This window comes from Melanotaenia boesemani, chromosome 7 (genome assembly GCF_017639745.1).
Source record: "Melanotaenia boesemani isolate fMelBoe1 chromosome 7, fMelBoe1.pri, whole genome shotgun sequence".
Classification (NCBI taxonomy): Eukaryota; Metazoa; Chordata; class Actinopteri; order Atheriniformes; family Melanotaeniidae; genus Melanotaenia; species Melanotaenia boesemani.
In genome coordinates, this window is record NC_055688.1 from 5,903,313 (window position 1) to 5,922,147 (window position 18,835).

At 34.4% G+C, this 18,835-nt stretch overlaps 1 protein-coding gene across 2 annotated transcripts in view; it reads right to left on the minus strand.

The window, feature by feature from the left end:
• LOC121642877 (diacylglycerol kinase theta-like) overlaps positions 1 to 18,835 on the minus strand; it is a 65,566-nt gene that overhangs the window by 17,967 nt on the left and 28,764 nt on the right. For both annotated transcript variants that reach the window (XM_041989904.1, XM_041989903.1), the window contains exons 6-8: positions 3,503 to 3,656; positions 1,765 to 1,833; positions 1,373 to 1,473 (exon numbers count right to left, since the gene is read on the minus strand). In XM_041989904.1, coding sequence (XP_041845838.1) covers positions 1,373 to 1,473; positions 1,765 to 1,833; positions 3,503 to 3,656 — 324 coding nt within the window. The remainder of the gene's footprint in view (positions 1 to 1,372; positions 1,474 to 1,764; positions 1,834 to 3,502; positions 3,657 to 18,835) is intronic.

The following is an 18,835-nucleotide window of genomic DNA, read 5'->3' on the forward strand; positions in this document are numbered from 1 at the left end:
CAGCCATTCTGTTGTAGATCTGCTGCATGAGACAGTTCAGCTAAGCTTCAGCTGTCAGACAGATGGTCTCACATCTTACTAGGGCTGAGCCATTAATCGATAAAATGTATAAATCGAATTTTCCATTTATGAGGGTGTATTTTTATGAAAATCAGGACTTTATTCCTCCTTTCCATGCACTTTTAACTCTATCCTTGGGCTTCCATAGTTAGCAGCACACTCAGCCCTCTGTCCCTCCACCGTCATTCACGCCTGGAATTTAGCTGTGTGTATAAATGCAGTGAAAACTGCAGAAGACAGCTTCAGCCCACAAACTCTGGTTAACAGACGACCTACTTCAGGTGAATTACTTCCACATGAATCTCGTATGATCAGGATCTAGATGCAGTACAGATGCAGATATGAAGCTGTTTATAATGTGGAAAAGTTATGACGTTATTCACTTTCTTTGCTGTCACTCATTCATATAAATTAATAAAACATAAACACATTTTATATGCAAATGCTTTAAGTTTAATATTGTTATGAAAAAGTTTAATATATTTTTAAGACAGAAAAGAAAAAAAAATCTAATAAAATCGGAAATCGGAATTGGTTTGAAAAGAAGAAGAGATTTTATTTTTAGGCCACATCACCCAGCCCTACATCTGACTCTAGAAAACTTTGATATCCAGAGAAGTTCATGGTCCACTCAGTGACTGCAAGAAGCCCAAATCATCATCCCTCCACCGCCATGCCGACAGCTGGTATGAGAACTCTGTGATATGCTGTGTTTGGGGTTTTTGTAACTTCTGACTAAACGTGTTGGTCTGGTCTGTCTAGAGGACATTGTTCCAGACACCTTGTGCTTTGTTCAGATGCAGCTTTGCAAACCAAATCCATGCTGCCATGTTCTTTTTAAAGAGAAGAGACTTTCTCCTGCAATCCTTCCAAACAAGCCAAACTGGTTCAGTCTTTTTCTAACTGGACTGTCATGAACTTTAACATTTAATATACAACTGAGGCCTGGAGAGTGTGAAATTGGGTTTATACAGTTTCTGTGATCATCACACAGTCTGACTTTGGGCTGAACTTGCTGGGACGCCGTCCTGGGAAGACTGGAAGCTGTATGGAACACTTGTTTCCGAGATTGATGGGCAGCAATAGCTGCTTCTCTGAATTCATTGCTGGTGTCTTTCTTTCTTGACAGCGTGTTAACACACACACACGGATTCTGACTTTAGTTTCTGTTCTGTGAATGACACGACAACTTAACTTCAATTATCACCCTCTATTTATAAAAATTCCTAAAGTTTTCCTGAACCAGAATTGCAGGTGAGAGAGGAAGTGTAGCGATTGTGTGGGTGTGTGTAGGTGTGTGTGTGTGTCTCACCACCACTTCCTCGTTTCTCGTGGCTCTGCTGATAGACACCAATCGGAAGAAGCCGCGCTTGACTGCATCATCTCCGTCGAACACCTTGAGGAACTGTTTACCTGAAAGTCAGAAACACACATCTGTGTCAGGTGAGTACTTTACTCTGCCGTTCCTGGTGGGATTTGATCCAGATCCAGAACCTGAGCTCAGGCTTTAACCTCACAGTCAGATTCTTCAGACGGTTTTAAACCTCATCATCATCATGGTGACACATAACCTGTCAGCTTATCGAAATAGAAATGTCTCAATTATTTTCCAAGATGGTGAGGAATATTCAAAGCTCCAGAGCACTGGTCTGAACTGGTGTGGACATCTCGCAGAAGAAGAAGAAAGATGAAGGACAGACCCACCTGACTCTGCAGCAGCCGGCTGGACATCTTTAGTTGCTGCAGCCGATGGATCAACTTCGTCAGAGTTATCTGGAGGAAACATGGAAGTGACACAGATCACGTCTGACGAATGTTCAGATTATTTTTAGTTAAATTAAAAGGTATAATGTGTAAGGTTTACTGACATCCAATTGTAAAGGTGGACATAAAAATGACTTCAAATATCAAGCATAGCTGTGAGTGTAGCCAGAATTCTTCCAGAGAGGACCCATTGGCCCTAGGTGCAGCAATGACCAAGGTTACATGATGTGTTTTAATTCGGAATTAATTATTCGGAATTAAAGAATTCTCGTTCAATTCCAAATTGAAGTTTACATGAAAAACTTGTTTAATTGCCTTTATTCAGTTCTGCTATCTGGGGCTTGGGAAGGGTTCTGATTGGACGGGGGTGCAGAGCTGACGTATTTACGTCTGCCGGAAGAAAACAAACTCTAGTTCGTGCTTTTCTTTTCGGCTATGTAGAAGACCACATAATAAGAACCATTTTCACTCTGATTTTGATTCTAGTTTCGAAGCAGCAGCTCGATACCAGCATGCTACTTCACTTTCATCAGCCGAGGAGGAGAAAGGAGAGAGCGTAGTGTATCATCGTGACAAGACAAGGGAACGAGCATGTGCAGAACGAGCGGAATTAATTTAAAGTGAAATGAACGCGTGAGAAAGGAATTATTCAATTCAGGTTAAAAATCCAAATAAACCAGCCACTTAACTCGGATTTAAGTTTAACTTGGAATGGCCATTTTCATTCAGAATTAGGTGTTTACAAGGTCATTTTTAAAGAGGATTTCATTTTTATTCTGAATTAAAGGAGATTTGAAACGCTCATGTAATTGTGGCCAATGACTGCACTACAGGTAACTACGTCAACATCATGTACATGTGTACTATCTTCTTCTATTGTCCTTTTAAGGTGTTATTTATCCCTAAAAGTGCTTTAACATCTATCAAACAAAGCTGGTATGGAAGTTTTAAAGCTCAGATAGTTCTCATTTCACACAGAATTGTTTGTCCAATCAGAGCCACCGTAGTAAAAATGGTGGCACCCCAGGGCAGCTGCCATGTATGTGGACCCAGGACAAGAAGATATTAATGGCTTATTTTAACAGAATAAAAACATAACAGTTATTTTAGTAAAGTGATTAGATACCAATAGAAAGACATTTTTTATGATATATTACATTTTTCAGTCACTGGCCTTTGATCTTATTACATGCTTTAAAGTCAATTATAAATACTTTATTAATGCATTTTCTTTTGTTTGTTTAGTTTGTCTTTTTTTGGGCTTTTTTCTTTTTGAGGGGTGGTCTGGTCACATATAAGAATATATAATATATTTGTATGTCCTATTTATTATTTATTTTACAAATAAATAAAAATACCTTGTCATCATTTACATAAATGTATAGAAACCTGTTTTTCATATGAACTTATCGTTTATTTGTGAGAAACATTCTGAGATAGTCTGAAGGTTTCACATCCTGAGGGTTTAGTTTCAGATCAGCAGCGATGCTGTCGGGAAACCAGACGAGCGTTTGAGGTTTCAGTTTGTGTGTCAGCAGCATCACAGGATGTGGGCAGGATGGCCGTGTGTGTGTGTTACATGTTGTGGGGTCCTCCTTTCTTTTTCGGGGAAAAACAATGTCATTCACTTCAGCTCAGGCTGAAGGTTTCTGTACATTTGTGCTGAGTGTGTGCCTACCCAGGTCTTGGCTGCAGCTCTCGGTGATGCGGTAGCAATGCATCTTGCTGAAGTTTCTGGAGTCCAGGAGAATGCAGGCTGGATGCAGAAACATGAAGCGCAGACGTCCCAGAATGCACTCTGGTGGTACGCTGGGATAACAGGCCGAGTGGGTCTGAGGACAAGATGGTGACATGTCAGCACACACAGCCAGTCTGAACTATGTTGAGTCTTAGAGAAATCTGAAGGATGAGACCTGAAATCATCCCTGAGGACTTTCTAAAAAAAAAACAACAACAAACAAACAAACAAAAGAAAAAAAACGTCAACTGAAAGACAAAACTGAGGGTAAAATATAGGCATTTACTCCTAGGTTGCAAAACTGAAGGGGAGATTTTTTTTTAATATCTCCCTTTATCTGGAATATGTTGAATCACATCACATGTAAAAATAAGCTTTGGTCCCTCAGAATAAATAACCCTGCAGAGTCAATAACAAAACCCAAAAACCAGCCCCAGGTTTGACAAACACGTTGGTAAAAAAAAAAATTATCCTGATTAACAGTCTGCAGTTACACACATAATTTATATTATCCAGTGTTTCACCTCCTTTTCTACGGAAGTGTGGAGCTGTCACCCAAACTAAAAAAAAGGGAGCTTATCACGTTATAACGTGATAGTTTTATTGTTAAAACATTAAACGTATCACGTTATAACGTGATAAGTTTATTGTAAAAACGTGAAACTTACGTTATAAGTTTATTAAGGACATAGCCTGTACAGTATGTAGATGTTGTTGTGACCTATATTGGAGCAAAATACATTTTATGTGAAATATGCTCACCAATGAGAAACATTTCAGTTCTTTTTTCCACTAATTAATTGTTCTACTCTGGTTTATTGTTGTACACACAGAAATGTGGGACAGTTATGAGCAACACGGTAGGTCACCTGCCTGCGCACAGTGAGATGGTGTGTGCATGTGTCTGATTTGCCATAGAGCAGGCATCACCAACTCAGGACCTCTTGAGCCAGTGTCCTGCAGGTTTTCAATATGTCCATACTGCAGCACACCTGACTCAAATAATGCGTCGTTACCAGGCTGGTGCAGACCTGGTTTATTATTGTACACAAGACAGTTATGAGCAACATGGTGCATCACCTGCCTGCAAGCAGTGAGACGATGCGTGTGTGTGTCTGAGTTGCTATTGAGTGTGTGCGCTGCTTTTAGTTAATAAGTACCACGGATTAGGCATATGGCTGTCTTCTGAAAAAAAAAATGAAAATTTTAAAGGCGATATGCACTGCTGGGACTGGGAGAAATACGTTGACGACACAAAGACGTAGTCCTGTCTGCTTTAAGGGTACGTTAACAATATCCCAGTGTCCTCCAAGTTTCACCAAATCTCTCCAGTGACCTACAACTTAATCCCATTTGGTAAATTAGGCATATCTCTGGACGTAGCAGTTTCCCTATATAACGACAAATGTGGTTCACAGTCCACACTTTCACCACAAAATGAATCACATTATAACATGATAGAGTGTGTGCAGAATTATTAGGCAAACGAGTATTTTGATCACATCATTCTCTTTATGCATGTTGTTCTACTCCAACCAGTACAGGCTTGAAAGCCTACTACCAATTAAGCATATCAGGTGATGTGCATCTCTGTAATGAGAAGGGGTGTGGTCTAATGACATCAACACCCTATATCAGGTGTGCATAATTATTAGGCAACTTCCATTCCTTTGGCAAAATGGGTCAGAAGAGAGATTTGACGGACTCTGAAAAGTCAAAAATAGTGAGATGTCTTGCAGAGGGATGCAGCACTCTTAAAATTGCCAAGCTTTTGAGGCATGATCATCGAACAATTAAGCGTTTCATTCAAAATAGTCAACAGGGTCGCAAGAAGCGTGTTGAAAAAACAAGGCGCAAAACAACTGCCAATGAACTGAGGAAAATCAAGCGTGAAGCTGCCAAAATGCCATTGGCCACCAGTTTTGCCATATTTCAGAGCTGCAATATCACTGGAGTGCCAAGAAGCACAAGGTGTGCAATACTCAGGGACATGGCCAAGGTAAGGAAGGCTGAAAAACTACCACCACTGAACAAGACACAAGATAAAACGTCAAGACTGGGCCAAGAAATATCATAAGACTGATTTTTCTAAGGTTTTATGGACTGATGAAATGAGAGTGAGTCTTGATGGGCCAGATGGATGGGCCCGTGGCTGGATCAGTACAGGGCAGAGAGCTCCACTCCGAGTCAGACGCCAGCAAGGTGGAGGTGGGATACTGGTATGGGCTGGTATCATCAAGGATGAGCTTGTGGGACCTTCTTGGCTTGAGGATGGAGTCAAGCTCAACTCCCAGTCCTACTGTTTTTGAATGCCAGAAATGTATATTGGAAATTTTGAGTTGTGATATTGGTTTCCCTGGTGAAAATAAATAAGTGAAATGGGTATATATTTGGTTTTTGTTAAGTTGCCTAATAATTATGCACAGTAATAGTCACCTGCACACACAGATATCCTCCTAAGATACTAAAACTAAAAAAGCCCCACTCCAACTTCCAAAAATATTCAGCTTTGATATTTATGAGTCTTTTGTGTTCATTGCGAACATAGTAGTAGTTCTATAATAAAATTAATCCTCAAAAATACAACTTGCCTAATAATTCTGCACACCCTGTACGTGTCACGTTTTTACATTGAAATTATCACGTGACAGCGTAATAGATTTCACATTTTTCCAAAAAATCTTATCACAATCTGTGATACATTTCACGTTTTTAAAAAGAACTATTACTTTTAACATGATACCTTTCGCGTTGTTGCAATGAACTATCATATTATGAGGTGATACGTCTCACTTTATGATGTATATATCTGTTGTGTCAAGTCACAATAGAAACCATTTAAAGCCAAACTGTAGTAATGTCACAATAAACAATCCACTTTAATCCATTAACTTATATGAAATGGCACCACATGGAATCAATGAAATCCTCCTTTAACCCAAGTGTTTTCATTCAAATGTGGGGTTTAGAATTAGGAGAAAGGACATTGGAACACGAACAATTAGCAACTGCTGAATAGCTGCTAGCATAACACATGTTTATTGTATTAATGCTTTTTGCTTTACTAATATCAAGTTAACTAAACACATTTAATAAGAACTTCTAAGAAAAGCCAAATATTTTGAAAATGAAAGGGATTCCATTTCAATTTACTTTTAAAAGATTAAGAAAAGGAGCTACATTAAGCTAGCTTAATAGAGCATAAAAGCTAGCAACAGCTTAAGAGTGGCTAGCATGATATATGCTTGTTTTATATATTGTCTTCCACCACTTGTTATTGTAGTAATGTCAGAATAACCATAAAACTTTAATCCATCAAATCACATGAAATGACACAACATGGAAACAATGAAATCCTCCTTTAACCCAAGTGTTTTCTTTCAAATGTGGGCTTTAGAATTCAGAGAAAGGACTTGGAACACGAACAATTAGCAACTGCTGAATGGCTGCTAGCATAACACATGTTTATTGTATTAATGCTTTTTGCTTTACTAATATCATGTTAACTGAACACATTTAATAAGAACTTCTAAGAAAAGCCAAATATTTTGAAAATGAAAGGGATTCCATTTCAATTTACTTTTAAAAGTTTAAGAACAGGAGCTACATTAAGCTAGCTTAATAGAGCATAAAAGCTAGCAACAGCTTAAGAGTGGCTAGCATGATATATGCTTGTTTTATATATTATCTTCCACCACTTGTTATTGTAGTAATGTCAGAATAACCATAAAACGTTTAATCCATCAACTCACATGAAATGGCACAACATGGAAACAATGAAATCCTCCTTTAACCCAAGTGTTTTCTTTCAAATGTGGGCTTTAGAATTCAGAGAAAGGACTTGGAACACGAACAATTAGCAACTGCTGAATGGCTGCTAGCATAACACATGTTTATTGTATTAATGCTTTTTGCTTTACTAATATCATGTTAACTGAACACATTTAATAAGAACTTCTAAGAAAAGCCAAATATTTTGAAAATGAAAGGGATTCCATTTCAATTTACTTTTAAAAGTTTAAGAACAGGAGCTACATTAAGCTAGCTTAATAGAGCATAAAAGCTAGCAACAGCTTAAGAGTGGCTAGCATGATATATGCTTGTTTTATATATTATCTTCCACCACTTGTTATTGTAGTAATGTCAGAATAACCATAAAACTTTAATCCATCAACTCACATGAAATGACACAACATGGAAACAATGAAATCCTCCTTTAACCCAAGTGTTTTCGTTTAAATGTGGGCTTTAGAATTCAGAGAAAGGACTTGGAACACGAACAATTAGCAACTGCTGAATGGCTGCTAGCATAACACATGTTTATTGTATTAATGCTTTTTGCTTTACTAATATCATGTTAACTGAACACATTTAATAAGAACTTCTAAGAAAAGCCAAATATTTTGAAAATGAAAGGGATTCCATTTCAATTTACTTTTAAAAGTTTAAGAAAAGGAGCTACATTAAGCTAGCTTAATAGAGCATAAAAGCTAGCAACAGCTTAAGAGTGGCTAGCATGATATATGCTTGTTTTATATATTATCTTCCACCACTTGTTATTGTAGTAATGTCAGAATAACCATAAAAGTTTAATCCATCAACTCACATGAAATGGCACAACATGGAAACAATGAAATCCTCCTTTAACCCAAGTGTTTTCTTTCAAATGTGGGCTTTAGAATTCAGAGAAAGGACTTGGAACACGAACAATTAGCAACTGCTGAATGGCTGCTAGCATAACACATGTTTATTGTATTAATGCTTTTTGCTTTACTAATATCAAGTTAACTGAACACATTTAATAAGAACTTCTAAGAAAAGCCAAATATTTTGAAAATGAAAGGGATTCCATTTCAATTTACTTTTAAAAGTTTAAGAAAAGGAGCTACATTAAGCTAGCTTAATAGAGCATAAAAGCTAGCAACAGCTTAAGAGTGGCTAGCATGATATATGCTTGTTTTATATATTATCTTCCACCACTTGTTATTGTAGTAATGTCAGAATAACCATAAAAGTTTAATCCATCAACTCACATGAAATGGCACAACATGGAAACAATGAAATCCTCCTTTAACCCAAGTGTTTTCTTTCAAATGTGGGCTTTAGAATTCAGAGAAAGGACTTGGAACACGAACAATTAGCAACTGCTGAATGGCTGCTAGCATAACACATGTTTATTGTATTAATGCTTTTTGCTTTACTAATATCATGTTAACTGAACACATTTAATAAGAACTTCTAAGAAAAGCCAAATATTTTGAAAATGAAAGGGATTCCATTTCAATTTACTTTTAAAAGTTTAAGAACAGGAGCTACATTAAGCTAGCTTAATAGAGCATAAAAGCTAGCAACAGCTTAAGAGTGGCTAGCATGATATATGCTTGTTTTATATATTATCTTCCAACACTTGTTATTGTAGTAATGTCAGAATAACCATAAAACTTTAATCCATCAACTCACATGAAATGACACAACATGGAAACAATGAAATCCTCCTTTAACCCAAGTGTTTTCTTTCAAATGTGGGCTTTAGAATTCAGAGAAAGGACATTGGAACACGAACAATTAGCAACTGCTGAATGGCTGCTAGCATAACACATGTTTATTGTATTAATGCTTTTTGCTTTACTAATATCATGTTAACTGAACACATTTAATAAGAACTTCTAAGAAAAGCCAAATATTTTGAAAATGAAAGGGATTCCATTTCAATTTACTTTTAAAAGTTTAAGAAAAGGAGCTACATTAAGCTAGCTTAATAGAGCATAAAAGCTAGCAACAGCTTAAGAGTGGCTAGCATGATATATGCTTGTTTTATATATTATCTTCCAACACTTGTTATTGTAGTAATGTCAGAATAACCATAAAACTTTAATCCATCAACTCACATGAAATGACACAACATGGAAACAATGAAATCCTCCTTTAACCCAAGTGTTTTCTTTCAAATGTGGGCTTTAGAATTCAGAGAAAGGACTTGGAACACGAACAATTAGCAACTGCTGAATGGCTGCTAGCATAACACATGTTTATTGTATTAATGCTTTTTGCTTTACTAATATCATGTTAACTGAACACATTTAATAAGAACTTCTAAGAAAAGCCAAATATTTTGAAAATGAAAGGGATTCCATTTCAATTTACTTTTAAAAGTTTAAGAAAAGGAGCTACATTAAGCTAGCTTAATAGAGCATAAAAGCTAGCAACAGCTTAAGAGTGGCTAGCATGATATATGCTTGTTTTATATATTATCTTCCACCACTTGTTATTGTAGTAATGTCAGAATAACCATAAAACTTTAATCCATCAACTCACATGAAATGGCACAACATGGAAACAATGAAATCCTCCTTTAACCCAAGTGTTTTCTTTCAAATGTGGGCTTTAGAATTCAGAGAAAGGACTTGGAACACGAACAATTAGCAACTACTGAATGGCTGCTAGCATAACACATGTTTATTGTATTAATGCTTCTTGCTTTACTAATATCAAGTTAACTGAACACATTTAATAAGAACTTCTAAGAAAAGCCAAATATTTTGAAAATGAAAGGGATTCCATTTCAATTTACTTTTAAAAGTTTAAGAACAGGAGCTACATTAAGCTAGCTTAATAGAGCATAAAAGCTAGCAACAGCTTAAGAGTGGCTAGCATGATATATGCTTGTTTTATATATTATCTTCCACCACTTGTTATTGTAGTAATGTCAGAATAACCATAAAACTTTAATCCATCAACTCACTAAAATTGGCACAACATGGAAACAATGAAATCCTCCTTTAACCCAAGTGTTTTCTTTCAAATGTGGGCTTTAGAATTCAGAGAAAGGACTTGGAACACGAACAATTAGCAACTGCTGAATGGCTGCTAGCATAACACGATTATTGTATTAATGCTTTTTGCTTTACTAATATCATGTTAACTGAACACATTTAATAAGAACTTCTAAGAAAAGCCAAATATTTTGAAAATGAAAGGGATTCCATTTCAATTTACTTTTAAAAGTTTAAGAACAGGAGCTACATTAAGCTAGCTTAATAGAGCATAAAAGCTAGCAACAGCTTAAGAGTGGCTAGCATGATATATGCTTGTTTTATATATTATCTTCCAACACTTGTTATTGTAGTAATGTCAGAATAACCATAAAACTTTAATCCATCAACTCACATGAAATGACACAACATGGAAACAATGAAATCCTCCTTTAACCCAAGTGTTTTCGTTTAAATGTGGGCTTTAGAATTCAGAGAAAAGACTTGGAACACGAACAATTAGCAACTGCTGAATGGCTGCTAGCATAACACATGTTTATTGTATTAATGCTTTTTGCTTTACTAATATCATGTTAACTGAACACATTTAATAAGAACTTCTAAGAAAAGCCAAATATTTTGAAAATGAAAGGGATTCCATTTCAATTTACTTTTAAAAGTTTAAGAACAGGAGCTACATTAAGCTAGCTTAATAGAGCATAAAAGCTAGCAACAGCTTAAGAGTGGCTAGCATGATATATGCTTGTTTTATATATTATCTTCCACCACTTGTTATTGTAGTAATGTCAGAATAACCATAAAACTTTAATCCATCAAATCACATGAAATGGCACAACATGGAAACAATGAAATCCTCCTTTAACCCAAGTGTTTTCTTTCAAATGTGGGCTTTAGAATTCAGAGAAAGGACATTGGAACACGAACAATTAGCAACTGCTGAATGGCTGCTAGCATAACACATGTTTATTGTATTAATGCTTTTTGCTTTACTAATATCATGTTAACTGAACACATTTAATAAGAACTTCTAAGAAAAGCCAAATATTTTGAAAATGAAAGGGATTCCATTTCAATTTACTTTTAAAAGTTTAAGAAAAGGAGCTACATTAAGCTAGCTTAATAGAGCATAAAAGCTAGCAACAGCTTAAGAGTGGCTAGCATGATATATGCTTGTTTTATATATTATCTTCCACCACTTGTTATTGTAGTAATGTCAGAATAACCATAAAACTTTAATCCATCAACTCACATGAAATGACACAACATGGAAACAATGAAATCCTCCTTTAACCCAAGTGTTTTCTTTCAAATGTGGGCTTTAGAATTCAGAGAAAGGACTTGGAACACGAACAATTAGCAACTGCTGAATGGCTGCTAGCATAACACATGTTTATTGTATTAATGCTTTTTGCTTTACTAATATCATGTTAACTGAACACATTTAATAAGAACTTCTAAGAAAAGCCAAATATTTTGAAAATGAAAGGGATTCCATTTCATTTTACTTTAAAAGTTTAAGAACAGGAGCTACATTAAGCTAGCTTAATAGAGCATAAAAGCTAGCAACAGCTTAAGAGTGGCTAGCATGATATATGCTTGTTTTATATATTATCTTCCACCACTTGTTATTGTAGTAATGTCAGAATAACCATAAAAGTTTAATCCATCAACTCACATGAAATGGCACAACATGGAAACAAAGAAATCCTCCTTTAACCCAAGTGTTTTCGTGTAAATGTGGGCTTTAGAATTCAGAGAAAGGACTTGGAACACGAACAATTAGCAACTACTGAATGGCTGCTAGCATAACACATGTTTATTGTATTAATGCTTCTTGCTTTACTAATATCAAGTTAACTGAACACATTTAATAAGAACTTCTAAGAAAAGCCAAATATTTTGAAAATGAAAGGGATTCCATTTCAATTTACTTTTAAAAGTTTAAGAAAAGGAGCTACATTAAGCTAGCTTAATAGAGCATAAAAGCTAGCAACAGCTTAAGAGTGGCTAGCATGATATATGCTTGTTTTATATATTATCTTCCAACACTTGTTATTGTAGTAATGTCAGAATAACCATAAAACTTTAATCCATCAAATCACATGAAATGACACAACATGGAAACAATGAAATCCTCCTTTAACCCAAGTGTTTTCTTTCAAATGTGGGCTTTAGAATTCAGAGAAAGGACTTGGAACACGAACAATTAGCAACTGCTGAATGGCTGCTAGCATAACACATGTTTATTGTATTAATGCTTTTTGCTTTACTAATATCATGTTAACTGAACACATTTAATAAGAACTTCTAAGAAAAGCCAAATATTTTGAAAATGAAAGGGATTCCATTTCAATTTACTTTTAAAAGTTTAAGAAAAGGAGCTACATTAAGCTAGCTTAATAGAGCATAAAAGCTAGCAACAGCTTAAGAGTGGCCAGCATGATATATGCTTGTTTTATATATTATCTTCCACCACTTGTTATTGTAGTAATGTCAGAATAACCATAAAACTTTAATCCATCAACTCACATGAAATGGCACAACATGGAAACAATGAAATCCTCCTTTAACCCAAGTGTTTTCGTTTAAATGTGGGCTTTAGAATTCAGAGAAAGGACTTGGAACACGAACAATTAGCAACTGCTGAATGGCTGCTAGCATAACACATGTTTATTGTATTAATGCTTTTTGCTTTACTAATATCAAGTTAACTGAACACATTTAATAAGAACTTCTAAGAAAAGCCAAATATTTTGAAAATGAAAGGGATTCCATTTCAATTTACTTTTAAAAGTTTAAGAAAAGGAGCTACATTAAGCTAGCTTAATAGAGCATAAAAGCTAGCAACAGCTTAAGAGTGGCTAGCATGATATATGCTTGTTTTATATATTATCTTCCACCACTTGTTATTGTAGTAATGTCAGAATAACCATAAAACTTTAATCCATCAACTCACTAAAATTGGCACAACATGGAAACAATGAAATCCTCCTTTAACCCAAGTGTTTTCTTTCAAATGTGGGCTTTAGAATTCAGAGAAAGGACTTGGAACACGAACAATTAGCAACTGCTGAATGGCTGCTAGCATAACACATGTTTATTGTATTAATGCTTTTTGCTTTACTAATATCAATGTTAACTGAACACATTTAATAAGAACTTCTAAGAAAAGCCAAATATTTTGAAAATGAAAGGGATTCCATTTCAATTTACTTTTAAAAGTTTAAGAAAAGGAGCTACATTAAGCTAGCTTAATAGAGCATAAAAGCTAGCAACAGCTTAAGAGTGGCTAGCATGATATATGCTTGTTTTATATATTATCTTCCAACACTTGTTATTGTAGTAATGTCAGAATAACCATAAAACTTTAATCCATCAAATCACATGAAATGACACAACATGGAAACAATGAAATCCTCCTTTAACCCAAGTGTTTTCTTTCAAATGTGGGCTTTAGAATTCAGAGAAAGGACTTGGAACACGAACAATTAGCAACTGCTGAATGGCTGCTAGCATAACACATGTTTATTGTATTAATGCTTTTTGCTTTACTAATATCATGTTAACTGAACACATTTAATAAGAACTTCTAAGAAAAGCCAAATATTTTGAAAATGAAAGGGATTCCATTTCAATTTACTTTTAAAAGTTTAAGAACAGGAGCTACATTAAGCTAGCTTAATAGAGCATAAAAGCTAGCAACAGCTTAAGAGTGGCTAGCATGATATATGCTTGTTTTATATATTATCTTCCAACACTTGTTATTGTAGTAATGTCAGAATAACCATAAAACTTTAATCCATCAACTCACATGAAATGACACAACATGGAAACAATGAAATCCTCCTTTAACCCAAGTGTTTTCGTTTAAATGTGGGCTTTAGAATTCAGAGAAAGGACTTGGAACACGAACAATTAGCAACTGCTGAATGGCTGCTAGCATAACACATGTTTATTGTATTAATGCTTTTTGCTTTACTAATATCATGTTAACTGAACACATTTAATAAGAACTTCTAAGAAAAGCCAAATATTTTGAAAATGAAAGGGATTCCATTTCAATTTACTTTTAAAAGTTTAAGAAAAGGAGCTACATTAAGCTAGCTTAATAGAGCATAAAAGCTAGCAACAGCTTAAGAGTGGCTAGCATGATATATGCTTGTTTTATATATTATCTTCCAACACTTGTTATTGTAGTAATGTCAGAATAACCATAAAACTTTAATCCATCAACTCACTAAAATTGGCACAACATGGAAACAATGAAATCCTCCTTTAACCCAAGTGTTTTCTTTCAAATGTGGGCTTTAGAATTCAGAGAAAGGACTTGGAACACGAACAATTAGCAACTGCTGAATGGCTGCTAGCATAACACATGTTTATTGTATTAATGCTTTTTGCTTTACTAATATCATGTTAACTGAACACATTTAATAAGAACTTCTAAGAAAAGCCAAATATTTTGAAAATGAAAGGGATTCCAGTTAATTTTACTTTAAAAGTTTAAGAACAGGAGCTACATTAAGCTAGCTTAATAGAGCATAAAAGCTAGCAACAGCTTAAGAGTGGCTAGCATGATATATGCTTGTTTTACATATTATCTTCCACCACTTGTTATTGTAGTAATGTCAGAATAACCATAAAACTTTAATCCATCAACTCACATGAAATGGCACAACATGGAAACAATGAAATCCTCCTTTAACCCAAGTGTTTTCTGTAAATGTGGGCTTTAGAATTCAGAGAAAGGACTTGGAACACGAACAATTAGCAACTAGCTGAATGGCTGCTAGCATAACACATGTTTATTGTATTAATGCTTTTTGCTTTACTAATATCATGTTAACTGAACACATTTAATAAGAACTTCTAAGAAAAGCCAAATATTTTGAAAATGAAAGGGATTCCATTTCAATTTACTTTTAAAAGTTTAAGAAAAGGAGCTACATTAAGCTAGCTTAATAGAGCATAAAAGCTAGCAACAGCTTAAGAGTGGCTAGCATGATATATGCTTGTTTTATATATTATCTTCCAACACTTGTTATTGTAGTAATGTCAGAATAACCATAAAACTTTAATCCATCAAATCACATGAAATGGACACAACATGGAAACAATGAAATCCTCCTTTAACCCAAGTGTTTTCTTTCAAATGTGGGCTTTAGAATTCAGAGAAAGGACTTGGAACACGAACAATTAGCAACTGCTGAATGGCTGCTAGCATAACACATGTTTATTGTATTAATGCTTTTTGCTTTACTAATATCATGTTAACTGAACACATTTAATAAGAACTTCTAAGAAAAGCCAAATATTTTGAAAATGAAAGGGATTCCATTTCAATTTACTTTTAAAAGTTTAAGAACAGGAGCTACATTAAGCTAGCTTAATAGAGCATAAAAGCTAGCAACAGCTTAAGAGTGGCTAGCATGATATATGCTTGTTTTATATATTATCTTCCAACACTTGTTATTGTAGTAATGTCAGAATAACCATAAAACTTTAATCCATCAACTCACATGAAATGACACAACATGGAAACAATGAAATCCTCCTTTAACCCAAGTGTTTTCGTTTAAATGTGGGCTTTAGAATTCAGAGAAAGGACTTGGAACACGAACAATTAGCAACTGCTGAATGGCTGCTAGCATAACACATGTTTATTGTATTAATGCTTTTTGCTTTACTAATATCATGTTAACTGAACACATTTAATAAGAACTTCTAAGAAAAGCCAAATATTTTGAAAATGAAAGGGATTCCATTTCAATTTACTTTTAAAAGTTTAAGAAAAGGAGCTACATTAAGCTAGCTTAATAGAGCATAAAAGCTAGCAACAGCTTAAGAGTGGCTAGCATGATATATGCTTGTTTTATATATTATCTTCCAACACATGTTATTGTAGTAATGTCAGAATAACCATAAAACTTTAATCCATTAACTGAAGTGAAATGGCACAACATGCAAACAAAGAAATCCTCCTTTAACCCAAGTGTTTTCGTTTAAATGTGGGCTTTAGAATTCAGAGAAAGGACTTGGAACACGAACAATTAGCAACTACTGAATGGCTGCTAGCATAACACATGTTTATTGTATTAATGCTTGTTGCTTTACTAATATCAAGTTAACTGAACACATTTAATAAGAACTTCTAAGAAAAGCCAAATATTTTGAAAATGAAAGGGATTCCATTTCAATTTACTTTTAAAAGTTTAAGAAAAGGAGCTACATTAAGCTAGCTTAACAGAGCATAAAAGCTAGCAACAGCTTAAGAGTGGCTAGCATGATATATGCTTGTTTTATATATTATCTTCCACCACTTGTTATTGTAGTAATGTCAGAATAACCATAAAACTTTAATCCATCAAATCACATGAAATGACACAACATGGAAACAATGAAATCCTCCTTTAACCCAAGTGTTTTCTTTCAAATGTGGGCTTTAGAATTCAGAGAAAGGACTTGGAACACGAACAATTAGCAACTGCTGAATGGCTGCTAGCATAACACATGTTTATTGTATTAATGCTTTTTGCTTTACTAATATCATGTTAACTGAACACATTTAATAAGAACTTCTAAGAAAAGCCAAATATTTTGAAAATGAAAGGGATTCCAGTTTCAATTTACTTTTAAAAGTTTAAGAACAGGAGCTACATTAAGCTAGCTTAATAGAGCATAAAAGCTAGCAACAGCTTAAGAGTGGCTAGCATGATATATGCTTGTTTTATATATTATCTTCCACCACTTGTTATTGTAGTAATGTCAGAATAACCATAAAACTTTAATCCATCAACTCACATGAAATGGCACAACATGGAAACAATGAAATCCTCCTTTAACCCAAGTGTTTTCTTTCAAATGTGGGCTTTAGAATTCAGAGAAAGGACTTGGAACACGAACAATTAGCAACTGCTGAATGGCTGCTAGCATAACACATGTTTATTGTATTAATGCTTTTTGCTTTACTAATATCAAGTTAACTGAACACATTTAATAAGAACTTCTAAGAAAAGCCAAATATTTTGAAAATGAAAGGGATTCCATTTCAATTTACTTTAAAAGTTTAAGAACAGGAGCTACATTAAGCTAGCTTAATAGAGCATAAAAGCTAGCAACAGCTTAAGAGTGGCTAGCATGATATATGCTTGTTTTATATATTATCTTCCACCACTTGTTATTGTAGTAATGTCAGAATAACCATAAAAGTTTAATCCATCAACTCACATGAAATGGCACAACATGGAAACAAAGAAATCCTCCTTTAACCCAAGTGTTTTCGTGTCAAATGTGGGCTTTAGAATTCAGAGAAAGGACTTGGAACACGAACAATTAGCAACTACTGAATGGCTGCTAGCATAACACATGTTTATTGTATTAATGCTTGTTGCTTTACTAATATCAAGTTAACTGAACACATTTAATAAGAACTTCTAAGAAAAGCCAAATATTTTGAAAATGAAAGGGATTCCATTTCAATTTACTTTTAAAAGTTTAAGAAAAGGAGCTACATTAAGCTAGCTTAATAGAGCATAAAAGCTAGCAACAGCTTAAGAGTGGCTAGCATGATATATGCTTGTTTTATATATTATCTTCCACCACTTGTTATTGTAGTAATGTCAGAATAACCATAAAACTTTAATCCATCAAATCACATGAAATGACACAACATGGAAACAATGAAATCCTCCTTTAACCCAAGTGTTTTCTTTCAAATGTGGGCTTTAGAATTCAGAGAAAGGACTTGGAACACGAACAATTAGCAACTGCTGAATGGCTGCTAGCATAACACATGTTTATTGTATTAATGCTTTTTGCTTTACTAATATCATGTTAACTGAACACATTTAATAAGAACTTCTAAGAAAAGCCAAATATTTTGAAAATGAAAGGGATTCCATTTCAATTTACTTTTAAAAGTTTAAGAAAAGGAGCTACATTAAGCTAGCTTAATAGAGCATAAAAGCTAGCAACAGCTTAAGAGTGGCTAGCATGATATATGCTTGTTTTATATATTATCTTCCACCACTTGTTATTGTAGTAATGTCAGAATAACCATAAAACTTTAATCCATCAACTCACATGAAATGGCACAACATGGAAACAATGAAATCCTCCTTTAACCCAAGTGTTTTCGTTTAAATGTGGGCTTTAGAATTCAGAGAAAGGACTTGGAACACGAACAATTAGCAACTGCTGAATGGCTGCTAGCATAACACATGTTTATTGTATTAATGCTTTTTGCTTTACTAATATCATGTTAACTGAACACATTTAATAAGAACTTCTAAGAAAAGCCAAATATTTTGAAAATGAAAGGGATTCCATTTCAATTTACTTTTAAAAGTTTAAGAAAAGGAGCTACATTAAGCTAGCTTAATAGAGCATAAAAGCTAGCAACAGCTTAAGAGTGGCTAGCATGATATATGCTTGTTTTATATATTATCTTCCACCACTTGTTATTGTAGTAATGTCAGAATAACCATAAAACTTTAATCCA